At 18.9% G+C, this 19,624-nt stretch overlaps 3 protein-coding genes across 3 annotated transcripts; all 3 read right to left on the bottom strand.

The window, feature by feature from the left end:
• Positions 1–253: 253 nt before the first annotated feature.
• PmUG01_08063900 (fam-m protein) lies at positions 254–1,148 on the bottom strand (the record flags this gene model as incomplete). Its single annotated transcript, XM_029004791.1, has 2 exons — positions 254–925; positions 1,053–1,148. 2 exons carry the CDS (start codon positions 1,146–1,148, stop codon positions 254–256), a joined length of 768 nt encoding a protein of 255 aa, XP_028861445.1.
• A 3,447-nt stretch (positions 1,149–4,595) lies between these two features.
• On the bottom strand, positions 4,596–5,638 carry PmUG01_08063800 (fam-l protein; the record flags this gene model as incomplete). The annotated part of the gene is made up of 2 exons (XM_029004790.1): positions 4,596–5,423; positions 5,552–5,638. The coding sequence occupies 2 exons, from the start codon at positions 5,636–5,638 to the stop codon at positions 4,596–4,598; spliced, it is 915 nt and encodes a 304-aa protein (XP_028861444.1).
• An 11,130-nt stretch (positions 5,639–16,768) lies between these two features.
• On the bottom strand, positions 16,769–17,742 carry PmUG01_08063700 (fam-l protein; the record flags this gene model as incomplete). The annotated part of the gene is made up of 2 exons (XM_029004789.1): positions 16,769–17,524; positions 17,653–17,742. 2 exons carry the CDS (start codon positions 17,740–17,742, stop codon positions 16,769–16,771), a joined length of 846 nt encoding a protein of 281 aa, XP_028861443.1.
• Between the last annotated feature and the right edge of the window lie 1,882 nt (positions 17,743–19,624).

Here is a 19,624-nt window from a genome sequence, read left to right as displayed (position 1 = left end):
TGTGCTATGCCATAATATTTGAGCTATAATAATAATTTAAAATGAAAATTCAAAAACATTAATACATTAAAATTGACAAAAAAGAAAGAATATATATTTCTGTTGCTTTGTATCAAAGAGACTATATATACATGTAGCATTATAATACATTAGAAAATATATATATTCATATTAAGTATATCAATAAAGTTGTTTAATTTATTACTTCATATTAAAGGTTTTACAGAAATATAGACATCCATTTTTATACATTTTACTCCGTCATTAACTTAACTCTATTATATTTTTCATTGTTTCTTAAAATTTTATAAATGGCTATTATAACTATTACTGATAATATTATGATAATTACACTGAATAATCCTATATAAATATAGAAATTTCCTTTATTTCCCAGGCTATTTAGAGCACTATGAAAGCCTTTTAATAATGAGTCATTTTCCATCCATTTATCTACAGTTTCCATAAATGGTAATCGTGGTAATACGGATAATCCTATTCCCAAAAAGAAAAAAAGTAAAAATAGATCAATTCCAACTTTGTATTTTCTAAGTTTTATTTTTCTTAAGGATATATCACAAATTCTTCTTTTTTTTTCAAGAAAATGTTCATAATCTTTATTTTTAATCCATTTTCTTTCAAAATGGAAATGCTTCCCATCAAATATTCCATTATTGTAATCTGTAACTTGAGTATAATAATGAGCCATATTCAATAAATTTCTATTAGATTCTTTTTTTTCCGTCCATTTTTCATTATTACATATATTTTTTTTTTCGTATTTTACATTATGTGGTACATCCTTTTTTAAATATACAATTTTTGAATCTTTGAGCTTTTCATATTCTCCTAGTAATCTATAAGTTCTTGCATCTAATTTATTACTGTGGTAATAATTGTCTTCCAAAAATTTACTAAAATATCTCTAAATGAACAAAGTAGATATTTATTATTTAAATATATAAATAAACTATTATTACAAAATATTATTAATAAATATAAAACATAAAAGTTAAGAATAATACAAAAATATTAAAATAACGTTATCATACCACATCAATGTTAAAATGATATATCCAAGTTAAAAGAATAAACGCACCAATATTAGTAAATATAATTATCTTCATATTTAGTTTCAATATATACATGTTAAATATTCCAATATATTAGGTAAAGAAAAAATTAATAATAATATTATATTCTTCTAGTGATACGAAAATCTATATTTATTAAAAAAATTATTTTTATTATTTCTTCGTAAAGATATAGTAAATATACATAAATATATTGTGCTTTTCCACATATTCAACGTAACATAACTTTAAAAATAGATTATGAGATTTTTAATTTAATTCTAATACAATAAAAAAAACTTTCATTAAAATAAAAAAATTTGAATTGATTCATAAATATATGCAATATATAATTTATTTATATAATGTAGTGAACTAATTAAACGATTCTTTTATTAATAATTTTCAGAAAATATAGAAAAATAAATATGCGATTTCTTATTTTATGTAAATATTAAGTTTATCTATTGTACATAATGTAGAGAATATATAAAATATATATCTCGACATAATAGGATAACAATTATCAATTCTAAGAATGGCATCCTATTAATAATTCATATTTTGTAAACACTTTTTTCAAAAACTAATTATGTATAATTATAATAAAATTAATTATAAAAGAAAAAAATAACATATGAAATGTTAATTATAGCACTTCTATTAATTAGTACTCAAACACATAAAATTGTTTAGTGTTTCTATTTTTTTTAAAAAATCAAATTTATATGATCTACATAATCTACGAAGTACTGTCAATTCTTAAAGAAAATACAAACTAATTTTTTTTTCTTTTGTAGTATAAATTTTAAAAGTTACACTTTTTAATTTATTCAATTATTTTATAAATGAAAATTTTGAATATTCATATATTTAAAACTTTAATTTCTTTTTAATTAATTATATACTCATAGAAGATATACTAATATATTAAAAAAAGAAAAAAAAATATATATATTAAGGGAAAAACCTCTACAGACATCATATGCACTAGCATTAATTTAAGGTTTTTCTGGAAGAAGTAAATTTAAAAATAAGGATAATATATATTGCGTATAATATATACATAACAAAATAAGAAGGAATAATAATGCAATTTATTAAAATGTATTTTTTAGTATTTTTTTGCTGCAATTTTTAACTAACAAGTTATTTTTCATTTATTCCGTTACAAATATATAAGATTACGAACGCATTTCAAAGATACAAAATAGTAAATCAACCAGAATATATAAATAAATAATATTATTTTAAAAATGTATTTAACAACAAAATTTTATAATATAGTAATATTTATTACCTTATGCATTGAACCACTAGGAGTGATAAATATTAAAATAATATTTTGTATAAAAATTTATTTAATCGTCTGAAATATAACATAATGCTATTGTTCTTAGAAAATATGATTTTCTCAAAATCATAATTAAAAAATTAGAAAAAGGTTATTACAAATGTTTTCATTAAAATTTCATATATTTACACAATATATGCATTTATCGTTATTTCTATGAAGACTATTATTAATCTACCTTGAACTGTTACTATGAATTAAACGTTCAACACTTTTTTCCATATCTGATATTACTAAATAAAGAGTTAAACCCTCCATATATAAATTCTAAAATTATAAAAAGTACGTTTTCTATTTTAATTATGTTAAACAATTACTTATTAGTAACTTTTTATATTTTAGAAATATTCATGATTTCTAAAGGTTTTTCGAGCAGTTATTATTAAAATAATAAATGATTTTCTAGATTATTTATGTTTTTGCTAAATTATGTAATAATGTAAAAATAGATTAATTACTTTATAAATCATTTATTCTTTTGTACTTTTAATATATATATATCATATGTGAACTGTTCTATTATATATATATTGGTATAAACAATTTATTATTATTTCATTCATTTGTTGATTCAATATTAATTTTTTCAAGATTATCTTATAAATCTATTATTTATACCAATATAAATTATACTTTCAGTTTATGGAATTTTCAAATATATAAGCATTTAAAGTAAATTTTTTTTTTTCCCTCATTATTATCGTATAAAAGGCAATTAACATATTCTTACATTTACAACAGTAATTTTACAACATTTTATTATTTTTTAACGATTACAAATTCTTCATATACTTAATATTAAATTATTACACTTCTTTAATTAAAACATCTATAAAGATATATGGAAATTTATTTTAACAGACTCAGTTAAAAGCTATGTAACCAAAAAAAAAAATTAATGTACATATGTATTATTTAAAAAAAAGTTACTCTTTTTTTTTAATTTAATTTTATTTTAAAAAAATGTGTTACCAATATAAATTAATTAGTAATTTTCAATATAAACTACATATATTTCTATGCATCTATAATATAATATTAACTATTTAAATAATATATTATTGGACATAAAAAATGAGGAAATATAAATAAAAAACACAGATAGATTATTATATAAAATTATAAAAATTACATAGTTCTTCATTACCCGTAATGATAATATACCTTTTTCCATAGATATGAATGTATATAAAATTTTAATGTTATGAAAAAAAAAAATTATTTATGCATTTCATTTTTTAATATTTGATTACATTTAATTCATTAATTTAAACGTTTAATACTGTAAAAATTATAAAATATATATGGTATATTTATAAATTTCCCATGTAATATATATTTGATTAATTATTCATATATAAAATTAACTCTACAATTAAGGTAAATAATAAATAGTTTACCTTTCAATTAATTGTGGATATTTAGTATTAATAAGTTATTTAACTATTATAAGTACCTGAAATTTAATAAAGATATTATATTTATATTTTATTTTTCATGTCAAGCAAAAAAAAAAAAAAAATAAAAATCCGTTAAAAAAGAATTTACAACGCAAAATTTCCACAGTTTATTTATCATAAAACTTATTTTATATAATGAATATTATGTTTTTTTTTATACAATATATATATGTACTGCAATTCAACGAAATACATCTTCATCGTGTCAATAAAAATAAATGAAGACGTATTTTGTTTTATATTAATTATAATAAAATATATTTCAAATTATGCCAACAAATATCCATATTAAACTAGAGAAAAATAAAAACATATAAAAAAGTATTTTTATATTTAAAATATAAATTAACACAAGCAATAAATAAAATTATATAAATTGTCCCACTTAATATTAATAATAACACACAAAGAAATATTTTTCATACAAATATATGAAAATATACAAATATATTTAATAACTCAAAATATTCAATTTGGATAAAACGATACCTTAAATAACAAACTAAAAAATATTATATATTATAATTCACAAAAAAAATAATATTTTTTTTTAATGGTGTGTATCCTTTAGAATTGGTATAAGTATTTACACCTATAATATTTATTTAACTATGAGTATTCATATTATGAATACAATTCACGATATTACAGTTAACTGTTCATATTGAATATTTCATTACGCAAAGAAAAATATTAATTATTATTCATTTACCTTTTTCTGAACTTAATTTTTTCATATTTTTTAACTTTTTTATGATAATAAAAAATCGCTGATATAAGTATGATACCTAATATGAATAAAGGCACAAAATATATTAGAAATCCCAAAAAACCTGTTACACAGTAGTTAAATGTTTTATTAGATTTCTCTGCCAAAGCTTCTGTGAACCATTTTAAAGGAGGTTTGTTCAAAATGACATATAAATGTACTAAGGCCGGAGAAGCAGGTTCTTTATACAAAACTGAAAGATTTGTAATATGCTTAAGATATGGAATAGTACGTAATTGATTAACTTGTACAACAGGTGAAAAGAGAAGTATCACTTTAAGCAAACCATATGTAAGCCCATATCCACAAAAATTATCTAATATGAACGATATCGCTAATACAAAAAACAGTAATATTGGTAAGGCTACTCGTAATCCGCATTTTTTAAATATTATTTTTTTATAAATCTTATCACTAATTGTTTTGTTTTTTTTAAGAAAATCTGCATAATCAAGTTCTTTGAATATTTTTTTTTCTAAATGGGAATATTTTTTTGTTTCAAATATACAAGATTTACTTTTTGTATCTTTTCTATGACTTCTTGCATTAGTTGGTAAAGTTCTATTTGAATATTTTTTTTTTCTTTCACCATATTTTTCTTTACTAGTTATATTACTTTTATTTTTTACTCTGCTCTGTAACTGTTCATTAATACATGTAATACTTGAATGATTATACTGTTTATGTTTTGCCATTGAACGATAATTTCTTGTATATAATTCTCTACGTTGATTGTAGTTAATATTAAAAAGATTGTTAAATGCCATCTAAAAAAAATAATATCAATAATTATTATGTATACGATTAAATATTATCATTCTAAAAAACAGCATTAAAAAAAACACAACAAAAAACGTATAAATAATACAAATTTCCTGAAGTAATATTAATATACCATATATATGTAAAAATGGCATATCCAAAATAAAAGGCTAAAAGTAAAAATTTTAATAAATAACAGTGACTTAATTTGTTGTTCCATGACACAGACCTTTTATATTGTACAATATAATGAAAAAGTATATAATTAATAATAATATAATATATTCTTAATGATAAGGGGCACTATTATTATTTATTTATCTTCTTTTTTTATTATATTTTCATAAAACAAAATTAAATGTATGCACCTATAAATTGTTTTACGACAGAGATAAATAAAAGTAACCTTAAAAATATATACAAAAATTATTATATTAATATTATTTATAAAAGTGTAATTTATATAATATAATATAACATGAATTCGGTAATAAATATTCAAAATATGAAAATTATTTATCCAAAATAGTAAATTAATTAAATTACTATTTTTTTAATTTTCTAAATAAAATTATATATATATATATATATGATTTCATAATATTTCCAAGTAGAATATATATATAGAATATAGAATGTAGAGAATATAGAAAATAGTTAATTATCTACATTAAAAGAAGTATTACTTATTTAATTGATTTTTTCTTATTAATTATTATAACAGTATAATAATAAAGAAAGAAAAGAATACATTATACAACTTTTTATTTTATTTTATTTTTCCTCTTGTCACTAGTTACCCCATATATATATTCTTTATTATATGATTTATAATATATAACATTAAATTTTTAGCGTATGACTTAATAAGTATATATTCAAAAGGTATATAAAAGCTTATCATTTACTTCTTAATAATAATTGTTGAAGGTTATTGTATCTAATTAAATATAATTTATACTATTTTGTATAAAAGTATAGTCTATAGGTTTATCTACTTTTTTTATATTACTTTTTATTTTTGTAATGTAATATATATATTTATAAGAAATACAGAAAAAAAGAAATAAATATTTATAGAGTCATTTTGTACAAAGTATATAACATAAAAATGTTATAGAAAATATACTTTAGTTATTTAATTCGATAATAAAATGAATATTTTTTTTTATCAATATATATTTCATATATATTTAAATAATTTTTTAAAAAAGTTTTTAACTCCAAAAATTACATAAGATAATAACTAATCTGAAAAACGATTAATCCCGTCATTTATAAATAATAATTCAAGAATTTTTAAATAGATGATGTTCCATTAATAATTGATACATTAATGTAGAATTATGTTATTATTTATTAATAATTTCATACTTGAAATATATAAAAAATCTACTGAAAAAAACTTTACATCATATAAGTTATGAAATCTGTATTTCACATAATATTTTTATATAAATATGACGTGTTATATTTACTTCTAAATAAAAAATACATTCAAACACAAAAACTAATATGGTTTTGTTTTATCTATATAAAAACAGCGTAATATATGGAAATTAAAATTAATGTATAAAATACGTTTTTAAAAGTTCATTCGAGTGATCACTTAGAAAAAAAAAAAAAAAAATTATATAATTTTTAAAAATATAAATTAATTCACTAGGTTAGAGAAGTTATATTATCTGTAATCCTACATATTAAATTAAACGATCACATACTTATCACAATGTAAATATACATGATACATATTGTACAAATAATTTTTGCTTATTAAGCACATATTTGTATTGTTAATATAGAAAAATATCAATTTCACATTTATATGTTCAGAAAAATATATATTTACATGAAATGCACAAACGTATTAAATTACACCAAAATAATTAATTATTATAATAACGCTAAAATAAAAACACGCGAACTTTTAAAAATATTTAATATATTTTTCTTTACTTTTGTGCGACAATATATATTTGCTTATTATCTAGGGCGCATAAGAAAATAGTTTAAATTATACAATAATTGTTTTATGTGAGATTATAATTTCATTAAGCATAAAGCGAAATTTCATTGGATTCATGAAAAATATTATTTCTGAAAACAATATATGAAATGTATATAGGATATAATTTCATTTCCTCATACTGCAACACTTTATTTTAAAAATTTTACCAATACATAAATTAACACTAAAATATATAATGAAGAAATGAAATAAAATACAGTTATGGTTCTTTCACTAGAGTATAATAATCATCTTTGTAATTCATTCCCTAATAGACAATAAATTTTTTAATGGAATAAGATATAAAAAAAATAACAATAACATTATATATGAATGTATTCATATAGAGTAAATAATAAAGAGATATTTATACACGATGAATATTTTATACTTTGGGTATTATTTATATATTTCCGACAATATATATAATAAGATCATCTATATAATAGATTTCCAAAAAAAAAAAAAATATATTTATCATTGCAAATGGATTATATATAGAAGATTCTCATTTCTTGACTAATTTTCTTGCTGAAGCATTTGAATTATCTATAACCTTACACTAATCTTTTCCACCATATGCTGATAAATATGATCGATTTCATTATCGGAATCATCTTATCTAATTCCATATAATATATACTTAATCGTGTATCGCCCGTTACTTTCTTATTTTCTAACAGTCAAATACCATTTATTGCATATAAGGTTCTATAATTACTGTTTTAATTATCTAAAGGTTTATCTAAAGTACATCATAATGAAAAAAATAATATTTTTATTATTTATTATATGATGAATCAACCTATAATGGAAATTTTCATATAAGTACATTTAATGTCAGTTAACAAAAAATATAAGGCAAGTTTTCAGTGATGTCATCGCTATACATTACGGTATAAATTAGAACATCCCAAAATAAGAAATATAATTATAGGAGTTTTTAATAAAATAAAAGAATACATTTTTTCTTTAATATTATAACTGTTTATCCACTAGATAATAATGAAAAGGTATATTTATTTTCATTATTATTATATTTTTTAAAAGAGCAAAAAACTTCATAAATAAAATACATGTATAGAGTATATTAAAGCAAATAGAATTTTAAATATACTTTTGTAAATATTTCCAAGAAAGTTATTATAAAAAAGGCAATATAAATAAATAACTTTCTGTAAATGTAATATTATTCATAAATTCTCAAAAAATATATATATATATTAATACTCTAACAGAACAAGTATAAGTGTTTATTATAAGTAATTTTCATAATAACATTAAAATAAAATGGATTTTTTAGTTGATAAGGATTCTATTTTACAACTAAAATAAAAAATATATATGCGGTGAGAATAGATACATTAGCTTATACTAGTAATATAGTCATTAATTTGTTGTTTAGCAACTTAAGAATGAGCTTACTTTTTATATAGTTTATGCTTTTAAAACATTATATTATAATAGAAAAAGACAAATTATTCTATAGTATACAAAAGTATTAATAGGAATGAAAGAGAAAAAAAAAATAAAAAAAAGACAAATTTATTATATGGCACATGTTGCTGTATAATATATTTTATAAACCTACTACACGTACAGCATTTATACTGTAATCATATAAAAATTACATTCTAAGATTTAAATAAAGTACAAATTTTTATTACAAAATACTATCCAATTTAACAGTTTAATATATTTTTACCATTGTGTTATAAACGATATACTATAATTTTTATATAATTTAAAATAATACATTTTTTTTCCCATAACTGAGGTGAAATTTATTACATTTAAAAATAAAGCAATTTATATTTTTTTATTATTTTATTTAAAAAAAAAAAAATTATAAATTTATAAGTTCTATAGAAATAATAATATTAAAAAAAAAAAGAAGAATTTAATAAAATAATATTTTAGTAAATATGTTACTTAAAAAAAAAAATTCTAATAAAAAATCACTGCAAATAAAATAATATACAACAAAAAGTAATATCCTTAAGATATACAAAAAGATAAAATAAAAAAAAACATATAATAAAATTTAGGAAAATATATAATGTATACTTTAAATTTTGACATACTTATGGATTAAATAATAACTTATATATTTTGCATTGACTTAAATAGAAATATTACCCAAATCATACATGAAATTACATACATTAACATAAAACATATTAGATGTATTATTAAAAGTAGCTATAAAAGCAGAAATAGTTATAATCATTAATGTTAGTTTAATATGGTAAATACACATAATTAAAAAAAAAAACAATGTAATAACATATTATTTTTATAGTATAATAATAAATTGTCCCAAATATACATAATAAAATTACTTTTCTAAAAAATTAAATTTAATTAAAGAAAAGTAAAAAAAATCTTTAAATTTATAATAGGTTATATAATACATACTATATTTTAATATTTCACAAAAATATGATAATAATCTTTTTTGTTTTAGGTTTTCATATGTACGCAGAATATATATTTATATACAGAAATATAATTATAATTAAAAAGTATTCTTGATATTGTACCGTTAATTGGTTCTATCATTTAGTTATCCGTTCGTAAAAATTTACAAATTATGTTTATATAAAAATGTATATCAGCGAATCACAATAAATAATACTATCTATTATAGTGAATATATAATAAAAAATATTTAAATTTATAAGCTTCTAGTAAAAAATTATATTCTAGATTTTCATTTAACTTAGTTGCCAAACTTTAGGAGTAATTATTTCCACCTAAAACGTATTATGCATGTTATATTTATTAAATATATTTACATCAATTTAAATTAATTAAGTATGCGTATACGACAACATAAACAAATAATCTATAAATAATTCTCATATTTTCTTGAAATTTGTTATTAGCTCCTTTGTAAATTTTTACAGAATAAATGAATTAACTTATTAAAAATATAACTTATTGTATATTGTATACAAATAAATTAATATATATATAATACTCCCTTTATGTTTTTTGTCGTTTTACAGATATAGTATCACCTACAATAACCATTTCTCCCAAATATAAGGTTATAATATTATTTTATATTTTTTTTAATAGATGTTATGAAAGTTACAATAATAATAGGGTATATGACTTCTTTTATTTCAATATTTGATTTAAAAATATATTAATACTTGTTGTCTATATTTTCATCGAAATTATTATTTTTCTATTATTTCGTTAATATTTCTTTAAGAATTCTTACTATAGAACTATTAGAACTTTTCAAAAGTAATACTACAAGGAGTTCTATGAATAATGTCCACACAAACATATATATGCTAAAATGAGCGCAATAATGTAGATGATTACGAGTTTTATCCTTCTATGTTACATTGTACTCTGGTGATTTAATGACATTTAATTTTTCTAATTGGTTTATTTTTTTTTAAATATATTTAAAACTTTCATATTACAAATAAGTTTAGATACATTTATCTTATGTATTTTTTACAAAATAAAACAACAAAAATTATTGAGTAACTGTCTTTTTTTTTATGTTCCATTTTAACTAATATTTCATATTAAAATTTTCATGCGCAGGTTGTTTGTTCATATTTATTTTTTATTAAATGTTCATACTCTTTACATGCATATTTATGCGCTGTGATTATTGAAAACATGTGTATACAATCATAAGTCCATCATATTTATATTCACTCCTACGAGTACACATAAACTCTGCTTCATTATAGTACGATGAATTAATAATTATATAAGTTTTAGCTTTATGCATGTTCATATTGTGCATTTTCTTTTTTATTCTAGCGTTTGTACTTTCTATGTTGTTACTACAGGTGTACCAATTAAAAAATTTTATAAGAACCTTTAATAAAGTTAATAAAAAGTACATTTATAATTCAAACGCGATATAAAATGGGCTACTCTTAAACAAGTATTCTGTGAAACTAATTAATTAAAGCAACACCACGTTAAAGTGCTTTAACATATACTTTCTTTCTTTTCTTTTTTTTTAATTACTTCCTTAACAGAAGTACTTCCTGCAATGTTCATCATTCATGGCTGTTCTACACCTATGGCATTTATGAGAATTTTATTATTTGTTCTATTATTTCCAGTAAACATAAACTTCCAATTACATGTAAACAAGTATAAAGGGGTATCATAAGAACGTACTGTGAGCAATAACACATAAACAAACTTCCAATATCCAAATGTGTCCATGTATATATGTATTTACGTATACATTTATGTATGTGTACTTGTATGTATATGTACATGTATGTATGGGTACATGTATGCATATATGTACTTTCAGTTAAAGTTTTTCAATATAAACATTCTATTATATATAAGAAAAGGTAGTATACGAAATATAAATACATGCGTGTTATATTCATAAATAAGCAATTCCTTATGAATAATGCTATCCGATGCATATACACAGACATGAATACAATTGTGCACTCATATCAGTTACTTATATACATAAAGTTATCTTCTTAAAATAAATATAATATTCAATTTATTTTATTTTAAATGGATTATTTATACATCAATACCTTTATAAAAATATTTTTCTAATAGGATTTCTTTATTCGTGTCGCATCCACAGGGGGAGACAACATAAATAAATATATATATGTATCGTACTCAGTCACAATAATATATAATCGAAATGCAGTCATAAGAAGATAAATATAAAGCATACCATATAAAATGCATTTTATTTCGTTTATCTGCTTTAAATTTTTAATATTCTCTTATTTTGAGCAGATAGATTTTTACATTAATCCTTTTAATATTATTGTAAAGTAACATAAAGTATTTTAAAAGGTATAAAAGCAAACATGCATCTTGAGAATTATAAAAAGGTACATATACGAAAGTATGTATATTGACAGATCACCATATGGATTGTATATATATATACATGCATATCATTATGAACATAAGCATGTACACATATATGTATACAGTATAGCAACATACGTGACACATAAAAATTCTTCAAAATTCTTTTGTTCAATTCTTATATTACCAATTCCAAAGAAGATACATAATTATAGATTTATTTTGTTTTTTCTCTATTTCATAAATTAAATAAGAACAAAAAAATAAAGTAAAACATTACTGTAAACTGATACACTCCCTTTTTGTGTTTTTCATTAATTACCACTTTTTATTTACTATTTATGTGTATATTCGTCCTTTGATTGTAGAATACATCTTTTCAGTTTTCTCCTTAAAAGGATAAACATGATAATAAAAAAAAAGTTTTTAAATGGGAATTACATTCACATATATATTATTGTACTTAACTATATTTTATGATTTTTTTCTTTTAACATTTTTCTTTTTTTATTTTTTTTGTGGGCACCTTTCCATGGCTCGGTCATTTATTGTTTTCCTTATTTCCCATTCTCCCCTTTTTCATATTAACATTTTTTTACTAAGAATAAGTCCCCTCGATAGAGATATAAGTGATCTAATAAATTTAATGCGTATTTTTAATGATGTTCATATAGATATGCAATGTACATATTAACTAAATTTTTTTTTTTTTTATAGAAATTTATACATGCAGAATCTGTCAATACATAAACATACTACTAATAACTTTACAGAAATAGAAAAAAATAAAATAATTTTTTTCAATTATAATTACATATATCAAAAATATTATTATAACAGATTAAATAAATATTCACTATTCAGTGACTGTGTCACAATAACTGAACATAAATTGTACTCTTTATTAATTTTAATAATCCTTCATTAAGAAATTCCATTAATATTTAATAATTTTTTATTTTATGAATCTAATTTTTAAAATAGTAATTCCAAAAAGAAAACAAATAAATAAAATATTATTATAAAATATAGGTAAAAGGGAGAAGTGAAAATTTGAAGTAAAGAAAATTTTAAAGATACATTACATATGTTTTTTATATTTGTTACACATATATATATGTATATATTTGAAAGTAGTTCCTAAATAGGTAATAAAATAAAAAACTAAATATCAGAATAAAAATTGAAGAGACTAAAAAATTACATAATACATATAGAATAAAATAAACTAAAAATTTTAATATATACAGCAGATTACATAAATAAAGAAGGAAGAAAGAAAAGTAAAAGATGTTTCAGTTCAATTCTGTAACTATATTCTGATTCTGAAATTTATAAATGCACAGATGTTAAAAAGAATTTTTTTTTTATCTTGTATAACATATATAGTATGCAATTTATTATTATATTTCAAGGAAGTAAAAAATAATTATGACATTAAAACAATTATTTAAATAAATTTCTTAATTTATTATATCATATTCTAGTTATATCCTTTATTAAATGGGAATATTATATAATCTTAATTATTTTTTATATTTTAAAGGAGTGATTAGGAACTTAGATTTATATAAATATATACATATAAGTCTATTATATATATCAAAAATAAAAAGTACTAATCCATTTATATATTTGTTAAATGTCAAATAAATTCCTATATAATACTTTAACAATATATAAATTATTTCGTTACTAATTCGTATATATATTTATTTGATTTTCTACGCTAATATATGTAAATTGTAATACCATATAATATTTAATTGACAAATTTCAGTTTAATGATTTTTTACATTACTTTTTTAACTAGTATAGTTAACTCTCCTTACTTGAATTTATACAGTATTTTTAAATTCTATATTTTTTAACTTATTATATTATCTAAATTTGAAAAATATTATAGATGGATATATAAGGATTGTGTATTACCATAAAGTATCTCATCTAATAAAAATTGGCGCTATAAAAGTATTATGTAGCAGAAATTTTGTTTTCTTATATTATAAGAATAAAATTTTTATATACCTATAACTCTTGACGCAAAACCATGCATAAGAAGCATAATCAAAAATAATATTAGATTGCTGAATTTATAATCAAGATACATTATAATATTTTAATTGGGTTGTTAGTATTATACATTCTATAAGTTCCATGGATAAGTAAAACCGATAAAACAAAAATGACACATTACATGGAATTCTATTTCTATAAATTTGGTCTTGTAATAAATGAAAATTATATTTTAATTACAATTAAGATTAATCCCAAATGTTATTTCATTTAATCTTAATTAGAAACTTATATTTACTTGGTATTGTCTGATTTCCTTCAATACATAGTAGTTAATGGTAATTATCAGAATGTTATTTAAAAACATATTCATATAATATATGTAAATTGTTTTCAAACGTTTTTAAAATTTATGAAAATCTTTTATAATAATGTATAGTCTAAAAGCAAGTAAAAAAATAATATATATTCTAACAAATGCATATTTCAACTTACTAGTAACAAAATAAGAATAATTATAATATTATATACATGAAGCAAAATGACCGTAATAGTTTATATTACAATAGTTTCCATCTAATATATAGTGAATATGCATGGATATTTTGCATTTTTATATTGTTCCTAGTCGAGTACTAAATGAGAAAGAATTAGTTCCCGTTCAAATAATTATTTTTGTTTATATTAAAATTTATACAAAAAAAAAAACATATTAATGCAATAGATTATTCCACATTGTATACATTAATATAAGATACCTGAGTAAATAAATATATTTAATATTAAAAAATATGTATATGCGTTTTTTATTAAATATTTTATTAACATGCTTTTTATTACATTCATGCATAATTTTACCTAAATGCTAATATCAAAATCTCCAAAATTTAAGTATTCATTTATAACTAAAAATGGGTGCATGTGTTATTTAATTGATTAAAGAATACTTTTTAAAATATTTTCAGTTATAGCAATTAAAACATACATTAATATTAAATTGTAAATTCCATTAGAATCTATGAAAAACTTTATTTAATAAAATGAAATATATTTACTAAATTAACTCAAAAAATATTTTTATAATGTACCTCATACATTATACTTATTTTATGAAATATAGTAAAAAAAAATATAGAGTAATTTTAAATACAACATATTAAAATTTAAATAACACACACATATCATGTTATGTATTTATAAGTTATGAATAAAAATATAATTCTTATTTTCAGCTTAATTTTGATTTAAATATTATAGATATTAATTTAAAAAAATTACTAATCTATAATACATAGTATATATATTTTTATATACTTTTTAAATTATATTAACACTTTACATAATACATTTACAAAAATAAGGAAAGGAAAAAATCTATAGATAATACATGAATATTATTTGCATGTTTGTTTGGAATATATCTTTATTTTCTTTACCCTTAATATGAGAATTTTTGTAGATATATAAAACATATTTATAGGACTATCATTACGAAAAAAAAAAAAAGAAAAAGATAAACAAATTCAACGCATCGTCTATTAATGAATAACTACCTTTATTTCATTAATCGTATCCAATAATAATGAATATAAATTATACGTATATATATTTTAAGTGATTGCAGATTTTCATTAAATATATATTTAATTATAGTTACCGAAATTTAATTAAAAATGCGATTAATAATAATAAATTAATTTGTTTTAATTATTAATTCTATTGTGAAGTATTTATAATTCTTTCGTTATTAAGCAACTACAAATAGAACACATTCATGAAAATAATATTTTATTATATGAATGTATTCTACCTTTTATATCATGCAAAAAAAAATAAATGTAAATTACTCTTAATAAGTTATTAGAATAAATATATTCTATAAAAGATTTCTTATAAAAACTTATTATATATAATAAACATTAGAATTATATATATATACAATTATTTTTATCTTTCAAACCAAATATATTTACTTCGTTCCAATAAATATAAAACAAGCCACATAAATTTTTAATTCAATAATAATGATGCATTTTTTTAATTGTTATAACAAATAATAAAATTAGATTGGAATTTAATGAAAAACATGCAATGCCATTTCTTATAGTTCAAATATAAATTAACACACAATTTTAATAAACTTTTATGAATAGTACAATTACATATTATGTATAACTCATAGATATGTATTTTTCATAAATACTTATATAATTACGCAAATATATATAATAAAGCATAATTTTTAAATAAATTTAAATAATAAATTAAAGTTTATTTTGAAAAATATGAATACATATAAATTCAAGGAAAAAATAAGAATATAGTTTTAAACATTTTTTTATCAAAAAATCTATTTATATGCAGTTATATTCATAAAGTTAAAACAATTGTATAAATATTTAAGTGCATAGCTATATATAATATAGGTATTTCCTTATAACAAATAATTCGTTACATAAAAAAACATATACCTTATTATTCGTTTTACCTTTTTCTAAACTTAATTTTTTCATATTTCTTAACTTTTTTATGGTAATAAACAATTGTTAATATACATATTATACATAATAAAATTAGGGGTACAAAATATAAGAGGTTCATCAGAAAAGGTCCAGAATAAGAAGTAACACTTACTTTTTTTCCATTATCTTTCAGCATTTCATACGTATACTCTAATAACGATTTTAAGGGGGATTCTTTCAATATATTATTTAATGTTTTAGACCATCCAGGTGAAAACTGATGCAGTAACCAATACATTCCTCCCAAAAGTCCGTTACCGCAAAAAATGTCTAATAGGAGGAATATTGATAACAACATTAACAATATTACAGGTATAAAAATTCTTAATCTGCATTTTTTAAGTACTGCTTTTTCGTAGACTTTATTATTAATTGTTCTGTTCATTTTAAGAAAATTGAAATAATCTATTTCCTTGAATATTTTTTTTTCAAGATAAGAATATTTTTTTGTTTCAAATATATTAGATTTATTTTTCATAGTTTGTTTGTGATATATCTTATTCTTTGTTGAACTTGCATTTGAATATTCGTTTTTTGTATTGATCCATTTTTCATCACTATACATATTTTTATTTTCGTTCCCTGCATTATATGATATACATTCTTTTAGTCCTGTAACACTTGAATCTTTATGCTTGTTACAATTTGCAAGTAATCTATATGTTCTTAAATCTAATTTTCCATATATATTCGGATTTTCACCTATTGATTTGTTATGCTTTAAAAAAAACAGGTAATGTTTGTCATTTAAAAGAATAAATAATCTAAAGATGAAAAACAGCATTAATAAAAACGAAACAAGAAAAATAAGAATAATATAAATATGCATATATGTTTATATCATACAGTGTCATTGCTGAAATTACATATCCAAATTAAAACAATAAAAGCAGAAAAATTAATAAATAAGGGAAACATAATATATTTTTCCATCATATATATATATATATATATTATTGTAACGTATTAAGTATAGTAAATATAAATAATTGAATAATAGACTTCTGAGGATAAATAATGATATATTTATTTAAAATATCTTTATTTAGGTTTTCATTCGTAAAATGTTAATAGATTATATATATCTATAATGTTTTCCACAACTCATACAAAGATATATAACATTTAAATATATTATGTAATTTTTATATTAATTTTTGTTCTAAAAAATAAATTTTCATTGAAATAAAATATTCTAAATTCATTCATAGTAAAATGACATACATAATATAATTATTTAATATATTAGTGAAATTAAATAATGCAGTATTAATATTTAAAAATAAAAAAATATAAGATTGCTTAATATTTCGGAATATTCAGTTTATGTAGTACATGGAATATACAGAATATAGTATGTATAGAATATAGATAATATAATTATCAATATATTTTTATTATAATTAATTTTAACAATATATTTACATTAACAATTTTAATTTTAAAAATATATATTTTTCCAAAAGTTTAATATTATACATAAATAATGTTAATTATTATAATAACCGAATAATAGAAATTCTAAATGAAGATAACATCATGTTGTACAGTATTCAATGTCATATTATGACCCTTTCATTTTTTAAAAGGCTAAAATATATTTAAAAAATATAAATTATAGAAAGATACAAAATATATGAAACAATATTATGTCAAATGTACATATACTAAAATCTTTGTATGAGTGTTTTTGAAAATTATTATTTTTAATTAAGCTAAATTCATTTCATAATTTGTAAAAAATATGTTTTTAAATTTTCAACTTTATTCTTTTTATTTTTAATAAAATATTTACATTTAGATGGAGTTCTGATTTAATAAAATAAAAGAAATCGATAAATCTTGTATGCAAAGTATTATTAGTAGTGTAATAATGGTTCATTAATATATATTTTTCATTTTTTCAAGAATGAAAATTAATATTTATTTTTCTTATATTTTTATATTATAATAAATTCTTAAGTGATTATTTATAATGAAATTGAATCAAAATATACACAAGCGTAATAGTAAAAAAGTATGAGAGAATATCAGTATATATATTAGAGCATCTTTGTAATACTCAAAGATAACTCCTTCATAAAATCTATAAAAAAACTAAAATTGTAAAAATATGTAGTGACTACATAGAAATAAAATAAACACTGATCCATGAAACATAACTGAAAATATAAACCTTTATTTACGAATTGTTTAAAATAAAAATTCCTATATTTTTACTTTATTTTATTTAAAAAATTAATGTTTTAAGTATTAAGGAATTACTAATAGTCAATATAATCTATAAGTATATATATAATATATATTTAAAATATAACGTAAGCATTACTAAATACATATATAGGAAATGACAAATATGGAACAAAAATAGAAATAAATACCTACATAAAATGATAAGTATCTATAAAATATTTATTTATTTTCATTAATATTACAGATAATTTAGAATTTTACAATTATATATTACATTATCAGAAATTCACTATTATTAGAACGCAAAAAAAAGGATTCGTACGTACTAATATAAATATATGATTAAATTTAATTAACTAATTTAATCTACGGGCTACATAAAAAATTAAATATAAAATATATTTCTTTATTATGTTTCAATTTAAAATATATTTATTTAATTTTTGCAAAATTTAATTAATGCTATAATTAAGCATAATAAAAAATGATAAATATTTTTGATTCTTCAATTAAATACATTGGTTTAGAATAACATATTTAGTACAATATTATAAATAATCCCTATTTAATATGGATATTTTTTTCATTATATATATAATTTCGCATTTATGCAATGCATAAGGAA

This window comes from Plasmodium malariae, assembly GCF_900090045.1.
Source record: "Plasmodium malariae genome assembly, chromosome: 8".
NCBI classification, from domain to species: Eukaryota; Apicomplexa; class Aconoidasida; order Haemosporida; family Plasmodiidae; genus Plasmodium; species Plasmodium malariae.
The sequence above is the reverse complement of the archived record's forward strand: the minus strand, read 5'-3'. Positions and strand labels throughout refer to the sequence as shown.